Genomic DNA, 24,364 nt, shown 5'->3' with positions numbered 1-24,364 from the left:
CTCAGTAAGGATGCTGTCTTAGTCTGCTTCTGTGAAGCTGGGTCACCTGGCCACCTCAGTGGTGCTGAGTTTTTTCCCAGCTTTGCCCACTCTTTACCTGGTATGTCTCACCTGAACGATCATTTCCTGAGGCAAGCTTTCTCTGATTCCCAAGTCTAAGTCAGACCCTGCTACAGGGGCTTTAGCTTTGCACATGAGAGAATTATTACTGTATATTGAGAGAAAGGATATTTTACTATATATAATCATGTGTGCTGCAGCCTTGGTCCATCTCTGCATCCCTAGAGTATAGTGTGGTACCATTGTTTAGAACCATGGACTTTTAGGCTCCACCAAAGATCTATTGAGCTAGGATCTGTACCTTAACAGGATTCCAGGTGCTTGGTGGACACATAAATAATTTTTAAATGCTGACCTAAAAGCACCAAATTCTGGGGTGGGGTGGGATAGGGGCCAGTTGCCCTTATGTAAGGATTATCCTGAAGGTATATCTCATTATGCCATTCTATCAACAAACAAACTGAGGCCTAGTACGTTAAATAATCTATTGGAGCCATCCAGGGCTAGAGCTAGGGGGCTCCAGTTCATTTTTCTGCCTAGTTGTAAACCTCTTCCCCCTTTTCATTATTCAACAATTATCAGAAGAGATGACAGACTTTGAGTCTTCTCCCTTATGACACCCTAAGTAGAGGTACCCAGGATCAATGCAACAGACAGATACAGATGTCTGCAGAGGAAATAGTCTGAGTGAGAACAGGGACAGGCTGGATAATCACTTCTCAGAAGCTGCAGTACCCAGAAAATAAAAGGAACAAACTCCATGAAATCAAGGAACTTGGCCTGGATAAAGGCACACCAAGCATTTACTTTGTCTCCATAAAGGGAGGGCTCCCCACAAAGCTTGGCACCTCCTCCAAGGTTGCTCACTGGCGTGACAGAGGTGTGGGCCAAGCACTAGGCCTGCCTTGGCCATTGGGCTATCAGCAGTTACAGCCATGCAATTTCCTCCTGGCACTGGCTTTCAGTATTTCCATCAGCATCCACATAATTGGTACCTGTTTGTGCAGGTACCTTGTGCAGACTTTCTTCTTGGCCCTTTCAAAACCCCAGAGCCCAGGGCTAGGACTTCAGTGGGGACAGCTGTGCAGGGAGACGGCCACAACATCCACACATTCACTCATTTTGTCAGTTTGCACTGTTTACTTCAACAAAGGTCAAGGGTGCTAAGGACCTTGACCTGAAGGTGTCTGTGAGGAAGACAATTTGCAGAGATTCATGTCTAAATGGGGAGTGGAGCAGGGAGAAGCTGCCAGGCTACTCTTTTCAACAATATCTTGAGTGTATGAGATAGTGCTAGACCCACGTAGCCTTGGAAGTCATTGAGTTCACACTGGCAGGACCAGAGCCTTTGCACCCTGGAAAAGGCTTGCCCGTGGCACCTGGAAGTGCTCAAGTGCCTTCTGGGGCTGAGGACAGCCACCTCCCCCACCAAATTTAGATTTTAAGGCATTACTAAAATACCTGCCCTAAGAATCCTGGTCATTTGGTGGCTTTGGTGACCACTAATTCAAAGCAATGGAGAGAACATATCTCATAGATGGAACATTTGCCTAGAATGTATGAAATCCTGGGTTTGATCCCTAAGATCTTACACACCCCAAAGTGAGGGTCATATGAGGTCAGGCATTTGGCTACAACATTTGCCCATTTCCTACTTAGCCCTAAACAGGAAATAGGTTAAGAGTTATGACCTTTATATTCCATAAGGTCATACATGATTGCAATAGTAGAGTATCTGACTCTAAATGGCTTTTCAATCAACGGGTCCTCTGGTTCTCCATTTCGTGGCAAGTATTTGGCTTTGTTAGTTTGTTCCACATGTGCACCTCAGAGTGTGTGCTTGGGCAGAAGCCATATCATGCTTGTGTCTGAATTCAGTGCCTGGCTCAACTCTGCTTTAAGTGAAAGTGTGCAAGAAGTGTGCAAATGGGTGACCAAGGAAAGAGTGGAGTCGACAGCCATTCTGATCCCTGTCACCATGGCTAGACATAATGTGGCACAGTCTAAATGATACTCTAAATGAATAATACTAAATAATAAATAACTCTAAATGATACTCTAAATAAAACAGTCTAACTGATTCTTCCAGATCTAACTGCACCTCCGTGCCCTCTAGTAAACGCCAATACAGGCTTCTGTCCAAGGCTCAGCTCTTGACAGACTGCTCACGGGGCTTCACAGGCTATGCCTATACATATGCATGTAAACTTTGGTGTGTATGTATAACATATGTGTACGTGTGTATGCATGCACCTGTGAGCATGTATGCATATGTTTGCATGGGGATGGGTGTGTGCATGAGTAATTGGAAGCATATATGGCTTATCTGCTGACAGAATACTACTCCCAAGTACTTCTTATAAAAACCAATGAAAGTCAGTATGGTAGAACCTGAATGGCCACATGATGCTCCAGTTCCCCGGGTAGCATTCCCAACTTTTCCAAGCTCTCAGAGGCAATGGCTTTCTTACAACTGCAGTAGCAGTAGCAGTGGCAACATCAGTGTCTACTTATTAAATGCTTTCTAGTGCTACAAGATGCTCTTCTTAGAACTTAACACTGGAAGAGTAAGTCAAAAATACTATACATTCCAGATCCTGAGTAATGGCTACTGGTTAGGTTGCCAGGGCAACCTGCTAACTTCACTACTGAAAGTCTTTGTGGACTATAATGCCAGAAGGAGAGGTTTGATGTGGCAAGTACCCAGCCAGATACCCTACTGCCCATACAGGGAAATGGTCAGTGGGATATCCATAGACAGAGTTATCATCATCATCATCATCATCATCATCATCATCATCCAACATGGTGTTGCAAGAATTTGAGTGTCTGTCTCAGAAAGGGCATGACTCCTTGCTATAGTGACAAGATAAGGACCCTGGTTGTCTATCTCACCCTGTGTCCATCTCACTATCTATGCACCCTGCCTCTAATCCTAGAGAATCCAAAAAGCAGCGCTGTCCTTGCTGAGAGGGGAAGAAGAGGGCTGTAAAGACTGCGTCACCAGGGGCAATCAGAAACTTGACACTGAAAGAGACAGAGGTTGTGGTTTCTATGTGCAAGGACTTTGGTGAAAGAGAATGAGACAGTAGGACAGTTGTCAGGGAACGTTCCTGGAGTCTTACAGAAGAAAGCTGAGATGGTGTCACCTAGGTGTGTGCAGTTTGAGGCAGCAGGGGAGAAAAATGGACAAAGTGCTTGACAGTTTCATGCCCTTCAACCCTGCAATTTGCCAAAGTCGTTCCGTGTTCCAGATGCCATGGTAAGTGAATGAGTTCAGCTAATCCTAAAGCAAATAACATTAGGATCTTCTCTAGAGATCAGGACATCGAGGCTGAGAGCAGTTAGATAACGTGCTCGAGATAACAGGATTGGGGAAAGCTGGAGAAGACCAAGGAAGAGGACTTAGCCCGGTCACAGTAAACAAAAGGGAGCAGCCTCCTGAGCGGGGTTCTGGGCTCTGGACAACGGTATGCTCAGAAGCCCACTGATCCCAACAGTTTCAGTGTGCCACTCTCAAGCCCCTTGGCTTCCCCAAGTCTCACTGCAAACCTTTGTTCTGGTCTCAGGAGCAGTCTTGGAGACCTTGGCTACCTCCCTCCCATCCTTAAGACCCTTTGGTCATTTTATGGCAGGCCTATGTTCCTTTGTTGCTTCTATGCCTCTTCTGAATAAAAATTTAAAAAGCGTGCAGGTCTTTCTTGGTCACGAGAGATATAAGCTACATGCAGCTTTGAGCTCAGTGTCCAGTGTTCCTTAGCTGCTATGATAGTCTGGGCCCAGAGGAAGTTCCAAAGAATGGGGTCTCTTTCCTGGCCATTCCATGTAAAGAATAGTCTCCTTTTTCTACCATCCCTGGGCACCTCTCAGACTGGTCGCCAGAATGATTATGGGGCCTGGGGGATTTTAGTGAGTGGCACTCAAAGGAGTGACCTGTTGCCTAGACAGGGAAGCTTCTACAGAGCTCTGCTTGGGGCTGGAGTTTAACTGAGGCAAGAAGAGTTAGTGATGAAATCTTAAATTCCTAAATAGTGAAGGCCATCTCTTTACCCTATAACTAACTAGGATGCCTGTGCTTCTGATGAAGGACACTGGTGGGTTGGACTTACCTTGAGAGGACAGTAAACCCACCAAGACTTGACAGGAGTGAGTTGACACCAGTGCATATGAGCCCAAGGAAGGACACACACACACACACACACACACACACACAGAGTCACACATACAGTCATGCACATGTACACACATGTACCATCCATTCATCTCTTTCATATTGCAAAACATCCTCCACTTCCTCTTCCAACTTTTCCCAAAGTCTTTGATCCTTCTTCTTTGGTCTAAGCCAGCTCTAAACCAGTTCGACAAGTCAGGTAGTCACACATGACCTGATTCTGTTTGGTTATTGCTGAGAGTGAATAATGTTAGTGAGAATCCACTAGTCCCTAAGATTGACAGCTCCAGAGGCAAGTATTGAAAGATTTTGTCAAGGGGTTGGGGGAAGGGCATGAAGTTCAGAGATATGGCTCTGTCATAGGCCCTTGAATAGGTCTCAGATTAAGTGTATAAAATGTCCATAGGCCTGTTCCCAGTGGTGACTCTAGAGGATCAGATACAGGCTTCTGGGTTCAGTGGGCCAAATTGTGACAGCAAGGTTTCAATCCAGGCAAGATGGAAACATTGTAAGAAAATAAAAGAATTTTGAAGATGATTTTAAGAGTCTGAACGCAGGGAAATGGGTGTCCCTAAGTTACAAGGCTCTCTGTAAGGAGTATAGACAAAGAAGGAGGCAGGGATAATAATGTATAGGTGACCTGGAGTCAGAATGTGCTGCATAGTTTTATGCCAACCTGACACAAGAAAGAATCCCTGGAGAGGAGAGAGCTTCAGCTGAGAAACGCTTCCATAAAATGGGATGTAGGCAAACCTGTAGGGCATCTTCTTAATTGGTGATTTATGGGGGAAGGTCGAGCTCATTATGGGTGATGGTGGTCCTGGGTTCTATAAGAAATCAAACTGAGAAAACTGTTAGGAGTGAGCCATAAGCAGCATCTCAGTGTGGCCTCTGCATCTGCTCCTGCCTTTAGGCTTCTCCCTGTTTGAATTCCTGTCCTGACTTCCCTCAATGATGGACTGTAATGTGGAACTTAAGACAAATAAACCCTTCCTACCAGCTCGCTTTGGTCCTGATGTTCGTCACAGCAATAGAAATCCTAACTGAGACACAGGAAACTAGAGAACACTGGAAATGCTTCTCCTCTAGACACGGGACATACAACAGCCCTGCAATGCATTGGTGTAGATGCAGAAATAATTTCAGACATTTTGAGTTTCAAAAGCATAAAGGAAAATATTTCTGTTGTCTTAAACTACCAGGTTTGGGGACATTTGCTACAAGAGCCACAGAAGGAATATCCTGTCATGTGTGTGTGTACATGTGTTTGTGTGTATGTATGTGTGTGTGCTCAGGTACTTGTAGGCATTATGCATATGTGTGCATATGCATGTAAAACAAGAGTTCAACATCAAGTGTCTTTTTCTTTCTTAATCGCTCTCTACCTTCCCCTCAACCCCCAAGACAAGGTCTCACTATAGTCCTGGATGGCCTAGACATTGCTATGTAAACCAGGCTAGCCTGAACTCACAGAGATCCACCTGCTCCTTTCTCCACAATCTGAGTGCTTGGATGAAAGGGGTGTCACCATGCCTGGCTCCACTTCTTTTTTGAGACAGGGTCTCTCACTGAGCCAGAAGCTCACCAATTCAGCTAAGCTGGCTGGCCAGTAAGTCCCAGGGATCCCTGTCTCCAACTCCCAGTGCAGAGAGTCCAGGTACATATTACCCTCGATTCACCATCTAAAACAGGTCATCTATAGAAATAAAGTTCTAGGACCTTCCCCAGGACGAGTGTTTACATGCATACTATAATATGACAAAAACTGGTTATAGACCAGTGTAGGTAAGTCATTCCAGGGGCTGAAGAGATGAGAAGTCTAGTCACATACATGTCGTGGTACTAAAGATATATCCACAGTGTGGTACTGAAGGTACCCACAGCATGGTATTACAGGCATACACATGGCACAGCATTGAAGGTACATGGTTTATTTATTATACAAAGTAGACACGTTTTAGGACGTGTGCTACAATGTTTTCAAGCTTTTTATAGTGTTCTGTATCTGAGCTACTTCAGATCATAGCTGCAGGTGCTACACAGCACAAGTGCCAGGGAAGATGTTATTATTTCATTGTAATTAGTTCAGATTTTAAGAGTGCTAATGCCTACTATGTAAGCAAAGTTAGTAGAGTCCACACCTGAAAACTATACCTTTTTTATTTCTTTTTTGCTGACATGTAAATACCAGGAGAGTGAGGACATAAAATGTTTTTTAATGCTCTATTTTCAGCTTCTAAATATGCATGGTAAGTGTATAATATACTTGTCAAGATACAAATAAATGTTTAAGCTAAGGAATGGAGTCTCCCATACTTTTGAAACTAAAACTGTGTCGTGGCCTAACTTCTCCTTTCACAGAGGAGGCCCCTGGGACACATGAAGGAAGAACATGCAGAAAGTGATAGACGAGAGTCTCTGAGCAATGGGCTTCACTTTCCTCTCCTCTTTCCACACTTCCCATGTGGTCTATATGCTTACCTGCTTCCATGAAATGTGACTGTAGACTAGACTATACACGGCTGTTATTAAAGATAGAAATCACCAGGTTGCAAGTGATAGAGGAAGAAGGTGGAGAGCAATAGAACAAAGACAATCAACATTGACCTTTGGCCTTGACATGTGTATGTCATACACACACACACACACACACATACAGTGGCCTTTGTTAAAGATGGCAGCCATGGCTCACTCTTCCACTTACCCGCATGTAGAACTCTCGACCCTCATTGCCAGATTTTATCTGGAAAATATAATAGGCACCGGGGTATCTGGTTGTTGCTTGCATCTGGAAGATGTCAGCGGGAACGGAGCGTCCTGATACCACATCCATGTCCCGAAACAAGATGGTGAATGGCTGGTCTCTGCAGCCGGTATTCTCAGCAGGACACATACAGCGGCTGACAGGAGAGAAGCCATGGGAATGCTCAGTAAATCCTTTCCAGGCACTGACTGTCTTCTCCTTCACTTGAGAACAAAGCCAAGTCATCCGTATCGTGCACTGGTGTAACCAGAGACCATCTCTGCTCCCAGCTCTGATCTGAAGGCTCTCTAGAGTGAACATGAGATCTGCCTCCTAGACAATCGCTTTCCCTGGAATCAGATATTCTGGCTACTAAAGGATTTAATTGGATCTCTGGTCATCAGCACACTGGAACATTCTCCAGTATGTTTCACGTGCGACATGTGTTCAGACATGTGCTGATAGTCATATAGCCCTCACTTCCCAGTCAGGGACATGCATTAACAATATTTAAAAGTGGAGGCTGGAGAGCTACCTTAGCAGTTAAAAGCACTGGTTACTCTACGAGAGGACCCAGGATTGGTTCCCAACACCCTCCTGGCAGCTCACAACTCATCTTCACTCCATTCCCAGACATGGCAGCTCACAAGTGTCTGTAACTCCATTGCCAGGGTGATCTGATGTCTCTTCTGGCCTCTTCAGGTACCAGGCACGAATATGGTAGATAAGATGAAGGCAAATGCCCATATACATCTTTTCAATGAAAATTATATTAGGCTGATGGTTTTCAAGGATCCTTTACGTTCTCTACTGCACTCAGCTCAGCATGCACGGACTATAATTGAACCAATATACAAGAGTGCAGGACTCGCTGGACACTTCAGAAACTCAGTATTACCATGCCCTCAAGAAGTGTACCTTCTAATGGGAGAAATGCAAATATTTAAACACAAATATTTAAAATACAAAGCAGATAATTTCTAATCCTAGGAATAACATAACCTAACAGAAAGCCATAGTCATCTGTTGCCAAGGAATGCCTAATAGAGACACCTGCTGGCTTATCCATCTTTCCTCCATTCCCAAACACCCTCCTCCCTTGTGGGGCAGAGTTCACAACAGGAGGTGGATACAAAGAGGCATCTAGACTTAGAATTTACTTTGGAAGCAGAGCCGACAGTTTTTACAGGTAGACTGGAAGTTAAGGAACAATGACCTAAAAACAAGTATTCACCCCTCAGTGCTGGCCACTCTGTCACTCATCTCTCACCTGGCCCTCTGTGATGGCCTCCTAACAAATTGCCCTTTGTCAAACTAAGTCAAGCTACATCGTCTCCTGCACACTCTTCAGTGGTCACTCGATGAAGCCCAAATGAAAACTGAACTCAAGTTTTAGCCTCTATGGACTCTATGAGCCTTCTGGATCTTTCCACCCTGCCCCCAACTTTCTCAGACCACTGTTCTTCAACCTTCTATGGGGAAGGAGCCCAACTTCCTATGATCCCTGTAGGCTTAAAGGCCAACCTGGCTTTAGTTGCCTTTATGCATGCTGTTCCCTCTGCTCCTCCAGTCTCTCACTAGTTCACATCCACTCAACTTCCCACCCTATCCAAAGGTCATTCTCTCAGTGGGGCCTGTAGATTCCCAGAACAGGTTCAACTTCCTCTTTCCTTGTCTATAAACTCCTCACTCTGTCTGCTGTTATGTATTCATCCATAAACCAATCCACTCGCTGTCTTTCCCCTCTCCTAGACTTTTGTTGGTGCTCAGGAAGTCCACATTGCCAGAAAGGAGCTCAACGCTGGATTGTAGGAGGATTTCTGGTGTTTAGATAAAAGCTAGCATTCCTCTGGAACTTGTGGAACAGGTTTTCCGTCCCCAAAAGGAGTCCCTCCCTGTGGCTTCCGCCTTCTCTACAGGATATGTCCACCCTCTGGTCACACTCTCTCACACTTTCTCCTGCTCTGTCACTAGCTCTTGCTCTCTCCACTCTTTTCTGCCACTCTCTGGCTTCCTTTGTCTTGGCCATGTCCAATCTGTTTCTCTTTTTACTCTCTCTGCTCTGGACTCTTCCAGTTGTCACCGGATATTTTCTTTCTCTTCCTCACAGTAAAAGCCTTCCCCCACAATGGATCGGTCATGCTGGCAGTTTTTTTTTTACTGTGCCTTCTCCCACACACTGTTAAGCTCCACAAGAGCAGAGCACCACTAATAGTTAACAAGCAAAAGACGACAAGGAAGCATCAATGTATCATTTTGTTAAGACTGCAACCGAGCAGCCAAGTCAAAATATCCCTGGTGCCAAAATGATCACATTAAAATGTCACATGTCAGAGAGAAAATAATTGTTTTCTAAAAGAAAATTGGAAAGGGGAGTGATGGCTCCCAGCTGAAGAGGATCGTGAACAGCTGGGAGAGGGGCACTGAGCAGAGATCTGAAAGATGGGCCACCAGGAGATGGAAAAAAAATGCCTTCCATCTGGCAGGAAGTATACGCAGAAGCGCTGGGAGGCTGGGCCTACTGGGTATTGGTCAAGGTGAGAACATGCCCTGTTCCAGCTGGTGGTCCTCCTGTACAGGACTCCTGAGCAGGCAAAGAACTGGAAGTGGATGGCCATCACTTGGCCCTAGGGCTTAGAAGGAGGAAGTTAGTAAGCTTTTTCAGGTCAGAGGTTTCACTGGTAATATCTGATCAAGCCTGCCAGTTGGACAACATCAGTTCTTGAACAGACAAAACCAGAGAGACCCTAACATGGAGAGTGGCTTAATGCTCTCTCTATTGGGCTACTTAGGGATTTGGAATCAGAAACTGGAAGGTCCCTGTTCTAAAGAATTTCTTGGAAGTACTGCTAATAGCAACATGTGACACCACCTCTGAAGGAGCCCCCAGTCCTGACTTGGACTTCTTCTTCGGTCCATTCTTTTTAATCACAGCAGGAATCTTATTGGTTGAGCCCTGAATCTTCTTTAAGAGAAGAATGGGATGCCTGTGGCTAATCCAGTCCATCATCTCCACTGTGAGGGTTTGCAGTTGCCGTGGGAAGGGGGCTCATAGTTGACTGTAGAAAGGAGGGAAGATGTACATGTATGTGCTGTGTGCTGTACACGTGTGCTTTACATGCAGGATGAGGAACAGAGATGGGCCAGCATGAGGTGTAGATGGGGTGGGGTAAGGGGAAAGAAAAGAAACACAGAAGACTCCAGGGTTGCAAAACACATCCCAGTGCCATCATCTTGTTGAAGCTGTCTCCTCAGTGTTAGTCCTAACCATGTGGTGATTTAGTCATCGGTCTACCTTTGGCACTTCAGAACTTTGACTAGGGCAGATCTCTTGACTCCTTGGCTTGGAAAACCTCCTTTATAAGACACTGACAGCTTCCTGAGCCAGGTCTCCATCCCCTTCCACTTCCCAAGGATTAGCCTTGACTTACTTATCACCAATCGTCACATAAGGCTCCTCACAGCGGATGGGATCAATACATTTGAAGCCCCCTTGTAGATTGTAGCAAGTCTGCAGTGGGGTGCACGTGTGGTTTCTGTGCTCACATTCATTGATATCTGAAATGCAGGGTAGAAAAAGAAGCATGGTGTTAGCCCTGAACCAGGTGTTGGGAGTGGGATAGGAGTGAGAGTACATGCACCTTATCATCCAATATGGTAGCCATTGGCTCCACACGGTTATTGGGCCCTCAAAACATGGGCAGTGAAAATTAAGATGTAACAGGAAATAGACACAAGATCTCTATGATTTAGTAAAAACAAATTTATAGCATCTTATCAGTGACTTTTACATTGAGTATATATTAAAACTATAAAATGTCTGGACCCATGGCTTTAAATAAAAGATAGCATTAAAAGTAACTATATCTGTTTGTCTATATTATTTTTAAAGTGGCTTGTATTTGCGGTAAGCCATGTTTATACTAATTGGAGTGATAATTCTGATGTTCATCACCACCATGGATAATTCTTGCATGTTTGGGGGAATAAAATTAATAAAGGGGCAGTCATTCTGCAAGGGGCCCTGTAGCTACAGTGTCAATCTGGAGAAGACTTAGCTGTTTTGTATTCAGGGTCTGGATCCCGTGAGAGACCTAGTATACAATCTAGGAAATCAAAGAGGGCCAGTTACATAAGCTGCCTTCAAGGCAATATGAGAAAGCCAACACTGATCACTCAGTGGGGCCTAGCTCTAAGAGGCCTTGGTTAGGTCCAAAGCAATCGTTCTTGGGGTTGCATAGATCTATATGCCTGGCAAGAGAGAGACCACCCCTCAGAAAGTGCCATCTACCGCTACAGAGTTCATTCTAGACATGTATAGACCCTCTCTCCTGGTCAGAGGAGAGAAGAGAAACATTTCCACTCAGACATCCTGCCCAGAGCTGCCAGGTCCAACCATACCCAACCCTGCCATCTTCCTGAAGCAACAAGATTCTTCAGGAGGAGATACCCATATGCCCATCTGAATCAGCTCCATCCAACCCCTGTGGACAGTCTTACCCTGGCAGCTTCGGTTATCATCCAACAGGACGTAGCCTGGAGGGCATGAGCAGAAGTATGAGCCGGGCTGGTTCACACACTCGTGTTGACAGAGGAATTCGGAGAAGCTGCACTCATCCATATCTGAGAGTGACAAGGTAGAATTGTTGGTTATTTTCACAGACTACCTGTCTTTCCTAAGAGACAATAAACTCAATGCTACGAGGTCGCCAATTTACTTCTTGATCATATCTACTGATGGTGAGCTTACACCCTGTAAGGACACTGATTGATATTTGTGGCAAGGAGCAGAGCAGGCTCAATGCCTCTGGTGGCCTAGCTGCCTCAGATGTTCCTTAGAACATGAGATGCAGCAGTCTCTAGCCAGCCTGGAACCATCCTGCAGAGGAGGGCAGGGGGCAGCACTGTCCCAACAATGGTACCATTACTCTACATAGACCTTGGCAGCTAACGTAGGAGCAGGCATTCCAGAAAAGCTAATTCTTGATCACACACAGAATTTGGTAATACAGGCCCCATTTGTGCCTCATTTGACAGGCCTGCCAAAGAAAACATGTTTTTCTTGCATTTGTTGTTTCCCGAAAACTTGCTTTCACTGGTTTCCCCATGTGACATATCCTCTGACTACTCTGTAACTCACAGATCACTGATGGCTCAGAACACCCCAAGAGAGAGAGTGTTGGCATGAAGGAGACTGCCGCTTCGTCTTTGAAGAACCCGCATATCACATGACTAATGCTTTCTTTATCCAAAAAGGGAACCTCTCCCCATTTTTCTGAGCTGTCTCTTGGCCATGGATGAAGAGTCAGTGGCTTTAGGATGTAATTCACTAACTAAAGTTAGCATACTCCAGTATTAGTATTATCTAATCCTCAACCAGCTTTACAGAGAAATCTGAGGGTCTCCAGCTCCAGCCCATCATGACATGTCACCAATTGTTTCTGTGTAGTTTGCAGGTTCCATTAACTCCTTTACTACGTGTTAGTAGTGATGTCCATCAATTTCCAAGGCCTACTATGTGTCAATCATATTAAATGCTCAACATGTCTCATCATATTTAATCCCTACCTCAACCCTGAGAAGGTGTTATGACTATACAAATTTAATGAGGCTCACAGGACTTTGGCAACTAGATCAAGTTCATAGCTCAAGTGATTAAATAAGAGATCATAGATCTGAATGTGGCATCTCAAAACTACTCTAGAGCGCATGATGAGGTAACATCCCCTGAATAACAGCTGCTCGGGATCTAAAAACCATCAGAGCTGGGAGTGCCCATGTGTGAGAATTAGCCCAGCAAAGTTAGCTCCACTGTAGGATACAAGGGAAAAGCCCACCCCCACCTCCTACTGGATGAAGGAGGGTCCTCAACTCACTCTGGTTTGCCTTAACATCTGCAATTCCAGAAATCCCAGAAAGTTTTTTTTTCCCCCACAAAGGGCTGTGGCTCCACCCTCCACTGAAAAGCCGAAATAGAAGCCAGGTGTCTGGCAAAAAGTCCACGTTAGGCCATTTCCATTCCTCCATGTGAAACCCCATCTCATTTCTAGGATCAGCAAGGCTTAGCAAATCCTGGAAGGACACGGGGACGAGCAGGATCTGGTGCTGCGAAGAGGGGCTACCCCAGCTTTGAGAGCCAACTAAGAATAATAGTGTTCCAATTTCTGGGGAAAGTGCATAAAACACAGTCCCTAGGCCACTTCTAACTGTCCACAAGGCCTGCTGGAGCCAGGGTTTCCAGTAAAGTTGGTAGAAGGTGGTATCCAGTGACCATGGAGAATATACAGGTCATTTAGGAACAAAAGAGAAATCCTGCCAAACTAGAAAGGATATGAGCTCCCCATGAAGTCCAAAGTCCCTAATACTTAGGGAAATTTCATTAAGTGACCATGACATTGAGGAATTCCAATTTATCTAGTCTTTATGACCACTCCATGAAGATAACTATTTAACTAGGAGGAAACCGAGGCTTGAAAAAAGCCTTGGCAAAAGCCAGGTTCAGAACTAAGTGTTTTAGTTAGGATAGATGACAGAGGTTCTGGTTAGTCAACAAAATGATGGACTGGGTATTAGGACTATCTTGTACCTCACTGGTACAAATTGGCATAATTATGCTCTAAATGTATTTTGAGAGAAAAGTTTTATTTTAACAGGAAGGGTGATATGTAGGAGGAGCTAAGGTGGGAGGAGTACTGAGAGGAAGAGAAGGAGTAAGGAGAGGAGGAGAAGAAAGAGAGGAGAAGCTAGGTGACGAGAGAGAAAAAGAGGGGGGAGACAGGGAGGCAAATGTTCACGTGTCTCCACCAGTCAAAGATAGTTAATATATCTAGGCTGGGTATTAGGTTACACTTATGATTGAGCATTACCAAACTTATAAAGCCTTTGATTAACATTTTTTAAAAAGTGTATAAATGTAAAAAGGAAAAGGGGGCATGGGATAGGGGTTTTCGGGGAGTGGGGAAAGGGGATGGCATCTGAAATGTAAATTAAATATCCAATAAAAATAAAATTAAAAAAAAAAGAAAAAGAAAAAGAAAAGCTCCTTGGCTATGGGAAGTAGTGACTAACAGAGGCAGAGTTTGAACCCAGCTCTCTCTGGCTCCAGAGTCCCTACCTCAAGGCCCTGACAGTGGTCAATAAACGTCTATGGGGTTTCAGGTAATTCCGGGGAAAGTACTAATCCCACCCCATAATGCAAAGCTCTCCACATCCCTCAGTTCTTTGGTCCAGACTCCCTAAGGAATGCTATGAAAAGAAATGAAATGGAAGAAAAAAGAGGCCTTTCATGGTTTTGGGTATTTTATTTCTGGAGAGAGGGGAGCTGGTCTGTAATCAGGCTGAGGCTCTGTAACTGCTTGCTGTGACTCTGAGGGTGACCTGGCCCTGGAAAGAGGTGACCATTTGTTTCTGAGAACTGTGTCCCTAGAACATTCCAGTCCCAAGGGAAGCTGGTAAACAAGTGACATTCACAGCCTCGGTAGGTTCCTGTTATGGTAAACCCCAAGACTGGGACTCTTTCCATCCTGCAGGACAATTTTCACACCTAGAGCACTGCCTGCTTTTATTTTGAAAAAAAAAAAATCATAGGAAACATTATTAGTGTGGACTGGGCTAATTTACAATTGCAGAGGACATCAAAACTGGTGGGATGATTTTACTTTAACAAAAAATTTACAGATAACACACATGTAGAGACAGACAGAGAGAGACAGAGATAGACACAGAGACATACAAATGAGCCTATGAATCTGTGTTGTATAGGATACCACAGACTAAATAGAAATAAAATGTGTTTCTTAATTTCAAAACGTTCTAACTTTCATGATAGTTTTCTGACTATTTAGAAATTTGACTTTCTGGGAGGAAAAAAAAGTTAATAAGATAACTACAACAGATTCAAGAAACTAGCGTGAGAAGAGAGTAACAGCACCTGGGCTTGGATGAAATTTATTTTAAAAGTCAATTAATCCACCGTAGCTGTGTTCTGGAAACAAATCTCTAAGATTCACTCACTCAACAGTCAGGCTTGTACTTACTGACTGTTTACTGCACGCTCACTGTGCGCCAGGCCTAGTGCTGGGTCATGATTATTTGATGACATTCCCAAAGTATATGCATGTATATGTATTATTTACTTATTCAATGTCCTTCTAAGCTAGTGGCAAAATCAATTACCCCTAGATAACAGTCTTCCATAAATATCAACTATACTATTTCTAGGTTTTGGGCCAGTGCTAGGAAAGGACAGATAACTCTCAGATCAACGGGCAAGATTGGGTGAGTTCTTCCTCTCACCAACTCCATCCAGACACTGGCTGTACTGACTTTTCATTAAAGTCAGATGACCAGGAAGGTAACAGTGAACTCAGGAAGTGACTCATCTTTACTCTGTGTGGTTATAATCCCAGGACACTGGGAAATGTCTCCAGCTAGATATACAACCAGGAAACCAGAGGAAACACCTGTGATAAATCCCTTGCCCCAGCCCCGGATCTCTGAACAGGTGGACGGTGGACAGCTCCAATGCCCAGCCCATTACCACTGCAGTGAATGCCGTCTTCCTCAAGTTCATATCCTGGGTCACAGCGGCAGATGAAAGAGCCATAGGTGTTGACGCAGGTCTGAACACAGGGATTCTCAGTTTCACATTCGTTCACATCTGTACAAAACCAAAGTACATCACTATTAGTGTGACCAAAAAACAAAACAAACAAGCAGACAAACAACCACACACACAAATGAGGCAGACACATGAACTGGCAGCAAAATCTATCACCAAGAGCCCAGATTCCCAGGTACCAAGGATCCACCAGCCATGACCTATCAGACCATAATCTCATGTTCTGTGAGACTATACTAACTGTCAATTTACAGGATCTAGATGAGGCTTCAGACACACCTATAAGGAATGTAGCCTCTGGCCATGCCTGAGAGGGATTGTCTTGAGTAAGATAATTCAAGTGGACAGCACCATTCCCTGGACTTGGATCCTGGGCTAAATACATGAAGAACGTGAGCAAGAATTAGATTTCACCACCCTCTGCTCCTTAACTGTGGGTGTCATGTGAGCAGTTGCCTCCTCCTGCTGTGACCTTGACATGATAGTGTACTGTAACCTTTTGTCATCCTGAACCATAAGTCCTTTGTCTTTTAAGTTGCTTCATCAGAATGCTTTATCATAACCACAGGGAAAGCAACTAGGACCATCTCCAACATGCACCCTGAAGAGCGAGAACTTCTGTATGCATGGCCCCTTCTAGAGTGGCGAGCCAGAAGGGAGATGAACATGTCACACACTGCATCTATGTGTGTGTACACTTGTACCTACCAGGAAGTCCGCTCTCCCAGACTCTCACCCACAGAATTCCCAAGTAAAACCACTCTTTCCCATCTCTGATTTGCTCCTCTCTCGCCCCCACTGACTGCTATCAGGTAAATCATCGCAGCAATTCTGAGAATATGTTTATTATAAATAAATAGCCTCACTGGTTATTCTTGTAACAATTCTGCTTTCAGACCATTGCCCCTCCCCCATTCTCCATGTTTCATAGGTAAAGGAAAAGATTAGCAAGAGTACCAAGAGCAATGGCAGATACCTCCTCCTCAGTGTGGTAATGGTTTTATATCAATACTAGTGGGATAGTATACCTACAGCAGAGTGTTGTACTGTGTATCAATTACACATCAGCAGAGCTATTTTTGATGCTTCTGAACATTAAGAGACATGCCCCAATTCACACGCCAACAAGGGCCTGGTTAGAACTACAACATGAGTCAGGAATCCCCATCATAATCCACAGGACTCACTGTGTATAGTTCATTGAGGTGAGGGATAGAGGGAAGGAGAGCTTTCTGATGCTGGCATCAACTGACCCTAGGCAAGCAACCCCTCCTACATGTCATATGCCTATGGTGGAGGTTCTAGTTATGAGATGTTTTTCTCTACTTCACAAGTCCAGTTAAGCCTCTTAAGGCTCTGAAAAGAGCTTTGAATGTTCTCAGAAGTAAAGACTTTTGTGGTAAGCAGCTTTCGAGGGGCCTCATATAGGGGAAAGCTAATCCCATGCCCACAAAGTGTCTGCTTCCTGCCAACTCTGGAGCCCTTAGAGGAAAAACAAACAAATGAACAGCCATGTAGGAAGGGTCTGGTGAGATACCAGGCTGCCCTGGTGCCCACGCACCCAGCACTCATGGGAGACTGGGCATTTCTCCATCCAGACAGGGGCAGGACTGGGCAGAAGCAAGTCCTTAGTCTACTAAACCACACACCAGTTTCGATAGGCCAGTGTTGCTGCACTTTGGGGCTGGTGTCCTCCTGGCCAGACACTTTGCCAGTTGGTGATGAATGAGTTCGATGTTGCTTCCATAACTCAAAACTACTTTTGGTAGACCAGAAAGGGTTATACCCCTTGCACCCTAACTGCCTCTCTCTGCCAGATTTTCCAATGGTTACTTCAAAATCCCCAGGGCAGGGAACTGAGGCAACAGCTCAGTCTGAAAAGTGCTTGTTGTGTTAGCATGAGGAGCTGAGTTCAGATTCCAGCACCCACATAAAACGCCGGGCATGGTTGCATGAGCTATGTCCAGAGCTAGAGAGGTGGAGATCAGAGGGTTCATGGGGCTTGCTGGCCAGCAGCCTGAGTCCTGAGGGCAAGGTGCCCCAAGTGACTCACTGAGCCCTTGGTCTTCCTCTCAACTCTGCCACAATCAAGCCACCTGACTCTGACCAAGTGGCTTTACCTTTGTGAGAGTCCGTTTCTTTATCTGTAGGTCATAGCCACAAATCCTGTCTATAAGACTATTGATAAGGTCAGTGAGGTTTACAGGACATAAGCCCTTTGAGGAGACAGGAGGTGGAATGATTGCAAAAGCTTGACAGGATTCGTAACCGCCTGTGTGACCTCTGGGCCCTGCTGATGCAATATCCTGGTGGCCAAGTGCCCATGTACAAACCTAAGCGCTGCCTGAGTATACCGTGCCAGTCTCTGAGGGAAAACCTGGGCTGGCACCTCCAACCCCAGCCTTGGCCCCAAGAGACTGTCATCAACCACAAGCAGCTTATCGCAACAGCAAGGGAGCCAGACGCCTGCTCCCTGCTCCAGTGGGAAGGAAGGGCCCTGTTTTATTTATTTCCTCAAACTCCTGGCCCAGCTCTGCTCTCAGACCAAAAAGAAAAAGAAAAAGAAAAAAAAATTACCACTTCTTGCAAAAGAAACCCAGGCAGGGGCTTCTTGGAATAATTAGCAGGACCAGCTTTAGAGTCTCATAAAGAATCCAGCATCAAACCCTGGAAGGCTGATGCCTTCCTGTTTATCCAGTGATTTAGATATGATTAAACTAATGGAGACATAATATCCTCTAAATAGCTGGCCAGGGCCTGCATGCCAGAACTCACTCAAATAGTGTGACAAGGAAATGGGCCTGTGAAACCCAGTGGCAGACTCCAGCAAAGGCTTCATCCTTTGTCTCCATCCAGACCAACGCTAGGGACTGGAGGCTGGGGCCAGAGGTAGAACTCAGACCAGATCATGACTTCCATTAGTTCTTTGGGTCTTAAGGCCTTCATTGACTTCCAGAGCAGAAGCCTTCCAATAGGACCATGATGGACACACAGATTGCTTTTCTTACTGATCCTTGTTGGAAGCGATCATGTGGAAACCAGAAAGTACCTTTATTTTCATCTGCTTTGTGAAGCCTTCTGAGGGATCATGAAAGGTAACCCATCCTTGCCTGTACTGGGCAATATGCACTCCTTATATACACCAAAGGAAAAATTCCTGAGAGATATCTGGAAACGGCCCATGTTTACATGGTACGTAGTGTTTGTTTTGTGATTCATCAGAGGTCAGAAGCCTTGAAAGCCATTCCTGCCGGCAGACACAGAATCACGGGCAGATCACAACCTCATATAATGCTGTTTTGGTAGATGACTGTGGCTTTTCCCTCTGTGATCCTCAGAGCACTTTTTGAGCTGTTTTGTCTGCATCACCAGCTCTAGTGTCAGGTTTCTCTACTCAGTGGGGGATAAGCGGGCAGTGACTAGGAATGAGGACACACTTTAATGACACGTGGTTTGCAAACATCAACTGTCAGGCTCCGAGGGACACTGAATCTAGTGTTTCATACTGTGTCCATGTTATCATACACGTCACATACCTTGGCAAGACCTTCCGTCGTCATTGAGGGTGAAACCAGGGTTGCATGTACAGGAATAGGATCCTGGAACATTTGCACAGAGCTGCTGGCAGTAACCATAGCGACACTCATCAATATCTGGAAACAAATGCAAGCAAGGTAAGACAGGGCTCTTCCCTGAGGCCACCATCACTCTGGAGTCATTGTCCTCTTCTAGGATGGGCCCAGCAAGGGCCGTGAGAGGAGATGGCTGCTTAGACAGAACCTACTACGTTTCAGGAATGATGACCCTTTTGGACCACAGTGCTCAGCTTCATTATAATCCTCTACCTCCCCAAACGATCTCTGTTCCATGAATAACTGAACCTATCCTGAAATTTGTGACAAAATTTTTCTTCCTTGATTGGGATACTGCACAAGATGACTTTTCAGAACGTACCCAACTCAGGCTTAACTGAGACTTATGCAATAATAAGGTTCAATACTATGAGTCTCTATGATCCTTTCAGTGCCCTGGACATGAGCAAGTTAGCTTAGCATGTAAAAAGAATCAGCAGGAGCACTCTAATGAACTGTCTGCTGGCCCTATTGATAATGACTGTGTCCAGATGGCAGGAACAAGATACTGGGCCATCAGGATGAGCTGGGCAGTCCTACAGTAAGACCTATAAATGTGGTCATTGAAGGATGTTTGTGCTCACCTTGGCTCTGGAGTGGACACAGACCTTCAGATATAAATATCTGACGCATGGAAAGTAGCAACATGGTGGGGAATGTACAGTCCCATCAGAGCTGTGCCATATGCCCTCCCTGTAACATGTGCCAGCCTATGAGGAGCCTGATGTCACTGGACAAGCACTTTATAACATCCTGAGCTAAAAACAAAACAAAAAAAAAAGTGATGGGCTAGACAACTCACTCCTATTAGGCAGGGTGCTGCCATTGAAACCACCATTCTCTGTTTTCTGGGAGGAGCTGGGACCAGTTGATCTGACTGAAGCAGTCTCCAAGCCTTACATCATCCCTACTGTGCTGGAGAATCCTAATGTTGCCTCCCTAGAACCTCAGCTCCTAGAAACATACAGATAGCACTCTTCACATCTTGATCTCTGTGCTCAGGTTCTACTACCTACTTCTAGAAAGAATTCCCCCACCACCGGTCTAGCCCAACCCATTTCCTGTTTTTTAGCCTTCACCATATTCTGCTTTACCAGATTTTGCCCTACCTTGTGATTCTGCTGTATCTTTGTCCCATTTGCTTCTAAGATGGCCCAACTACATTCATCTGAGGTGGGCAGCTTCTACTTGAAAAACATTTTGACTTGTATAGTTGCTAATTCTGACCTCCTCCCAAGACACAGTTGGGAATATTGCCAGTGCCTGGAGAGGCATCAGAGACAGAGAAGGTACCCTCTCCTTGGGAGTATTTAAGAATGAAGCCCTCATCCTTCATAGTTCTGAAAAAGGCAAGGTCTCCAACTGTGCACAGAAGGGATAGTGGGTGGCCATCGAACCCACAAGTTAAAGAGAAAGAAGAGTTCAACCAAGGGAAGGCACGGGATCTGCAAAAATTAATAAAGGTCCCTGTCAGATGTGAATACTAATGGACCATGCAGTGTAGGCAAGTGAAGTACCAGTGAGCATCCTCCATAGTGCTCTGTGAAAGAGAACAAACTTGACAAGCAGAGGAGCAACATCTTCTGGCATCTCTCAGATAGAGAGATCTGCCCTCTGTGTGTCTAGGATGAGTCCATGTACCCTGCCACACATCTTAGTGCCCTTTGTGGTAAGAAAAAAAAAAAATCTGGCTGGGAAAGCCAGAGACATCAATATTAGACCCGACTTGTTTTAAGTTTATCCAAAATGTTCCTCCTCTTTGAGTTTGTCTCCAACTCTATAAAAGTTAGATGACATAATATTGAACATCCTTTCCAGCCCTGGAGTTTTACATAAGAAGTTCCTGTACAAAGAATTCCCTCTTGTTGTCGGCTTACATTCAAGCCGGTAGGATCACATTTTCCATTAGAGCAGAGGTTGGTTTTAATGCATAGCGACTATCGTATTCCCAGAGGCCCATGCCCATCAGCCCTTCTGTGCCTGCCTGGGAAGGAGAAGCAGGCCAAGACCAGGCAGCTTATCATGCCTCAAGGTCTCTTCAGATAGGTCACAAAGTAAACCCAAACTCAGCCTCAATCCAGAGACCTGGAAAAAAAGGTTTTTGGTGTTGGTTTTGGTGTTTTTGTTTGTTTGTTTCCACATACGTATATATTCTATACTGTTGTTTGGTTCTAACTTTAAGGCAACTTGGCTAAATGCAAATCCAGAGCATAAGGGAAAAAACGCCCCTAGTCAATGACAACTGCAAGGGATAAAACTGTCAATCAGTGATGATTGACACCTTTGGAGAGAGCACAGCCCTGGGTGGGCAGAGTGGAGTGGCAGGTATCAGTGCTGGAAAGGATGGCACTGGCACTCCTGATCTAACTTTGAGGTGTGAAACATTCCTTTAACTAAGCAAAAGTATTCCCTTGGCTCAGGACTCTTCTAACCAGGGTAGAATAACCCTCACTTCTATTACTTCTTGGCTTAGCTGTAAGCGTCCTGAAGGCAGGAAGAGTTCAGCAAATTTATGCCAAATCCTTTAAAATGTAGCTTTTAAAAAATATGAAATGCTACTGATAGTGAAAACCTATTTTAATGAGTAGTGAGATGTGTAAGGTCATTTCATAGCTTTCTACACACACCCAAAGAAAAACTTACCTGAACCTCTCTACAATTCTCACATTGTACTGTATCCATGACAACCATCAACTCCCCAGAATTTCTCTTGGAGCCTTGAGGAGTTCTTACCTAGGCACTGCCCTTCCAGAAGCCAGTACCCATCTGTACAGGAGCAGGTGTACCCTCCTTCCGTGTTGATACAGATCTGGGTGGGGTTGCACTGGTGTGAGTCTGTCGCACACTCATCCACATCTGTAACACAAAAATGATTTCAGGGAATGCTGCTCATATCTAAGAATCCTGGAGCCACCAGAAGTGCAAGCTGTACCTCTGTCTCGCTGAGAGGCTGCTGATAAAGTCACTGGGTTACACCGAGAGCAGAGTATTTCCCTGATAGGGACTTTTGAGAAGCGCTGGCCTCTAGAGCAGGTTTTGCTCTGAGAACTACACACAGGGGAGGAAACAACTATTTGCGCTGTTTGTTGGCCTTTATCCTTCTTGGCCTTTGTCAACATTCTCTGAACATGCAGTACACCAACAGTGACTCTCTTCTTTTGATCCCAGGCTCTCTTGCCTACCCTTCCTGTCATCCCCTCTGTCATGACAGCAGCTGGATTTGTTCATTGACACCTTCTTTGCCAAATGGACCAGCAGCAAGTCAGAAGTATCATTGAAATCTGCCATTCACTGTGTGGTTTGCTGAACCCCACATTTATCTTCACGGGACTTCGTGAGCCCACTTTACAGCTGGGCAAATAGAGCTGAGGAAGCCATAAATACCAAGCCACAGGCTTAGCCCATGCCTCCTCCTGCCTGACTGAAGTCTTCTCTGTACAGAGGTAACAGAGGACATAGCCAGGACCAAGCAGATGCAGGAGGGGCTGTCCAAAGAAAGTGAGCTATTACTGCCTTCTCTACAATCCACTTTGCATATCTGCCTATTGATGCTGCAAATTGCAGACTTTCTTCTCATCCATTCAAATGGCGTTTTTGTCAAATGGCATCTTTGGGCTGAGGACATAGTGCACCTGTCTGACATGCCTGAGGTCCTGAATTCAATCGCAGATAACATGTTTGCTTGTGTGTAATGGAGCTGGAAGGCTCAAGGACCCCAAAGTGTGAGTATCCTGAGACAAACCCTGACATAGATAGCACTGGTTTTGGCATGCTGTGTGCTCAGGAAGCCAGCACAGCTGAACATAGTAAGCAGGTAAGCAGCAATATCCTCAGGTTAAATGACAATCCACTATCCACAACAAGCCAACACTAAGGGAACTGATGAATCCCTGCCAGACTCCAAAGTGACAAGGTGTCTGGGTCCCATGGGGAGCCAGTCGTCACTGCTCTAAGCATGAATATCCTCAAGAGTCTTGGTTCTAGGTAGTAGCACCTTCATTCCACCCTGACACGGTGACAACATGCAAGGTCCCTACCCAGTTCTCTGCTGCAAACCCCTGCCCCGGCCCTTTGCCTCCCCTTTTACCCCAGCTCTGCCCATACAGCCCAGCCTCCCTGGGGAGCCTGGGAATAATGCTTGGCCAGTGGCCACTCCTGTCCCAATCCACTTCCAAGCTTATGACAATAAATAATGCCACCATCCGCCAGGACATATTTATATTTTCCCAGCAGAGAATGATAGATGGTGATTATGCCCTGGGAACAGCCTTGGGAGACTCTGTTCTTGTCCCTGACTTGAGAATGGTAAATGAATGTGACCAAAAGGAGGTGAGGAGCTGTTGAAAAGCCATGGCGACAAGTCCCCAAGCCTCTGCCTTTGTGTGACATGTAACATAAACAACATGCCTTCAGAAAAGTCCTGCAGAAACCAAACACAGCACACTGATCTCAGGAGGACATATAGATCTTCAACATGGGTCTACTGTACATGCACACAAACACATACACACACAAGTGCATATGCACATACACAGACACATTGGTGTACATGCACACACACATGCAAATACATGCACACATACACAAACACACGCATACATGCTTGCATGCACATAAACACACACATAATTCATCTAAAAATTTAGATTTAATTGTCACTTAATCTTTTACTATAACTTTTACTATATATTTTAAATGGACTTGTCTATATAAAGTCTGTTTTGAACTCAGTGGATCCATAGATCCCTGGAACAAGAGTACTGTAAAATCCCAGCCAGGCTTCCTCAGCCAACTAACTGACAGGATTTTGGATTGTGGAATTTTAAAGTGGCCACCACCCTGCAAAGCACTGTCAGCTTACACACCTGCTGGAGGAACCCAAACTGAAAATGTTCAGTCTGTGTTTCCACAGGGGGTGAATGAGGCTTTGCAGATTCCAGCTCATAGCTGAATTGCTTACATTAAATACATCTGACTTAAATAACAGAAGGAAAAATACATAGAATGGCTCCAAGGACATTCTTTGGCAGGCTGTCATTTTCTGCATCAGTGGAAAAGCACAAGTTATGGCAACCTGAGCAGGTGTCATTATCCTTGTGTGCAATCATGTCTGTTCCCTTTCCTGTGTGATAGTTAGG

The 24,364-nt window shown here is 45.1% G+C and overlaps 1 protein-coding gene across 2 annotated transcripts in view; it reads right to left on the bottom strand.

Annotated features, from left to right (window-relative positions):
• The window catches only part of Fbln5 (fibulin 5), a 67,865-nt gene that overhangs the window by 1,019 nt on the left and 42,482 nt on the right, over positions 1–24,364 (bottom strand). For both annotated transcript variants that reach the window (XM_076921385.1, XM_076921384.1), the window contains exons 5-10: positions 21,960–22,082; positions 19,131–19,247; positions 15,514–15,633; positions 11,475–11,597; positions 10,406–10,532; positions 6,936–7,131 (exon numbers count right to left, since the gene is read on the bottom strand). In XM_076921385.1, the coding sequence (XP_076777500.1) occupies positions 6,936–7,131; positions 10,406–10,532; positions 11,475–11,597; positions 15,514–15,633; positions 19,131–19,247; positions 21,960–22,082 (806 nt within the window). The remainder of the gene's footprint in view (positions 1–6,935; positions 7,132–10,405; positions 10,533–11,474; positions 11,598–15,513; positions 15,634–19,130; positions 19,248–21,959; positions 22,083–24,364) is intronic.

The sequence above is a fragment of the Arvicanthis niloticus genome, chromosome 23, assembly GCF_011762505.2.
Source record: "Arvicanthis niloticus isolate mArvNil1 chromosome 23, mArvNil1.pat.X, whole genome shotgun sequence".
NCBI lineage: Eukaryota > Metazoa > Chordata > Mammalia > Rodentia > Muridae > Arvicanthis > Arvicanthis niloticus.
The sequence above is the reverse complement of the archived record's forward strand: the minus strand, read 5'-3'. Positions and strand labels throughout refer to the sequence as shown.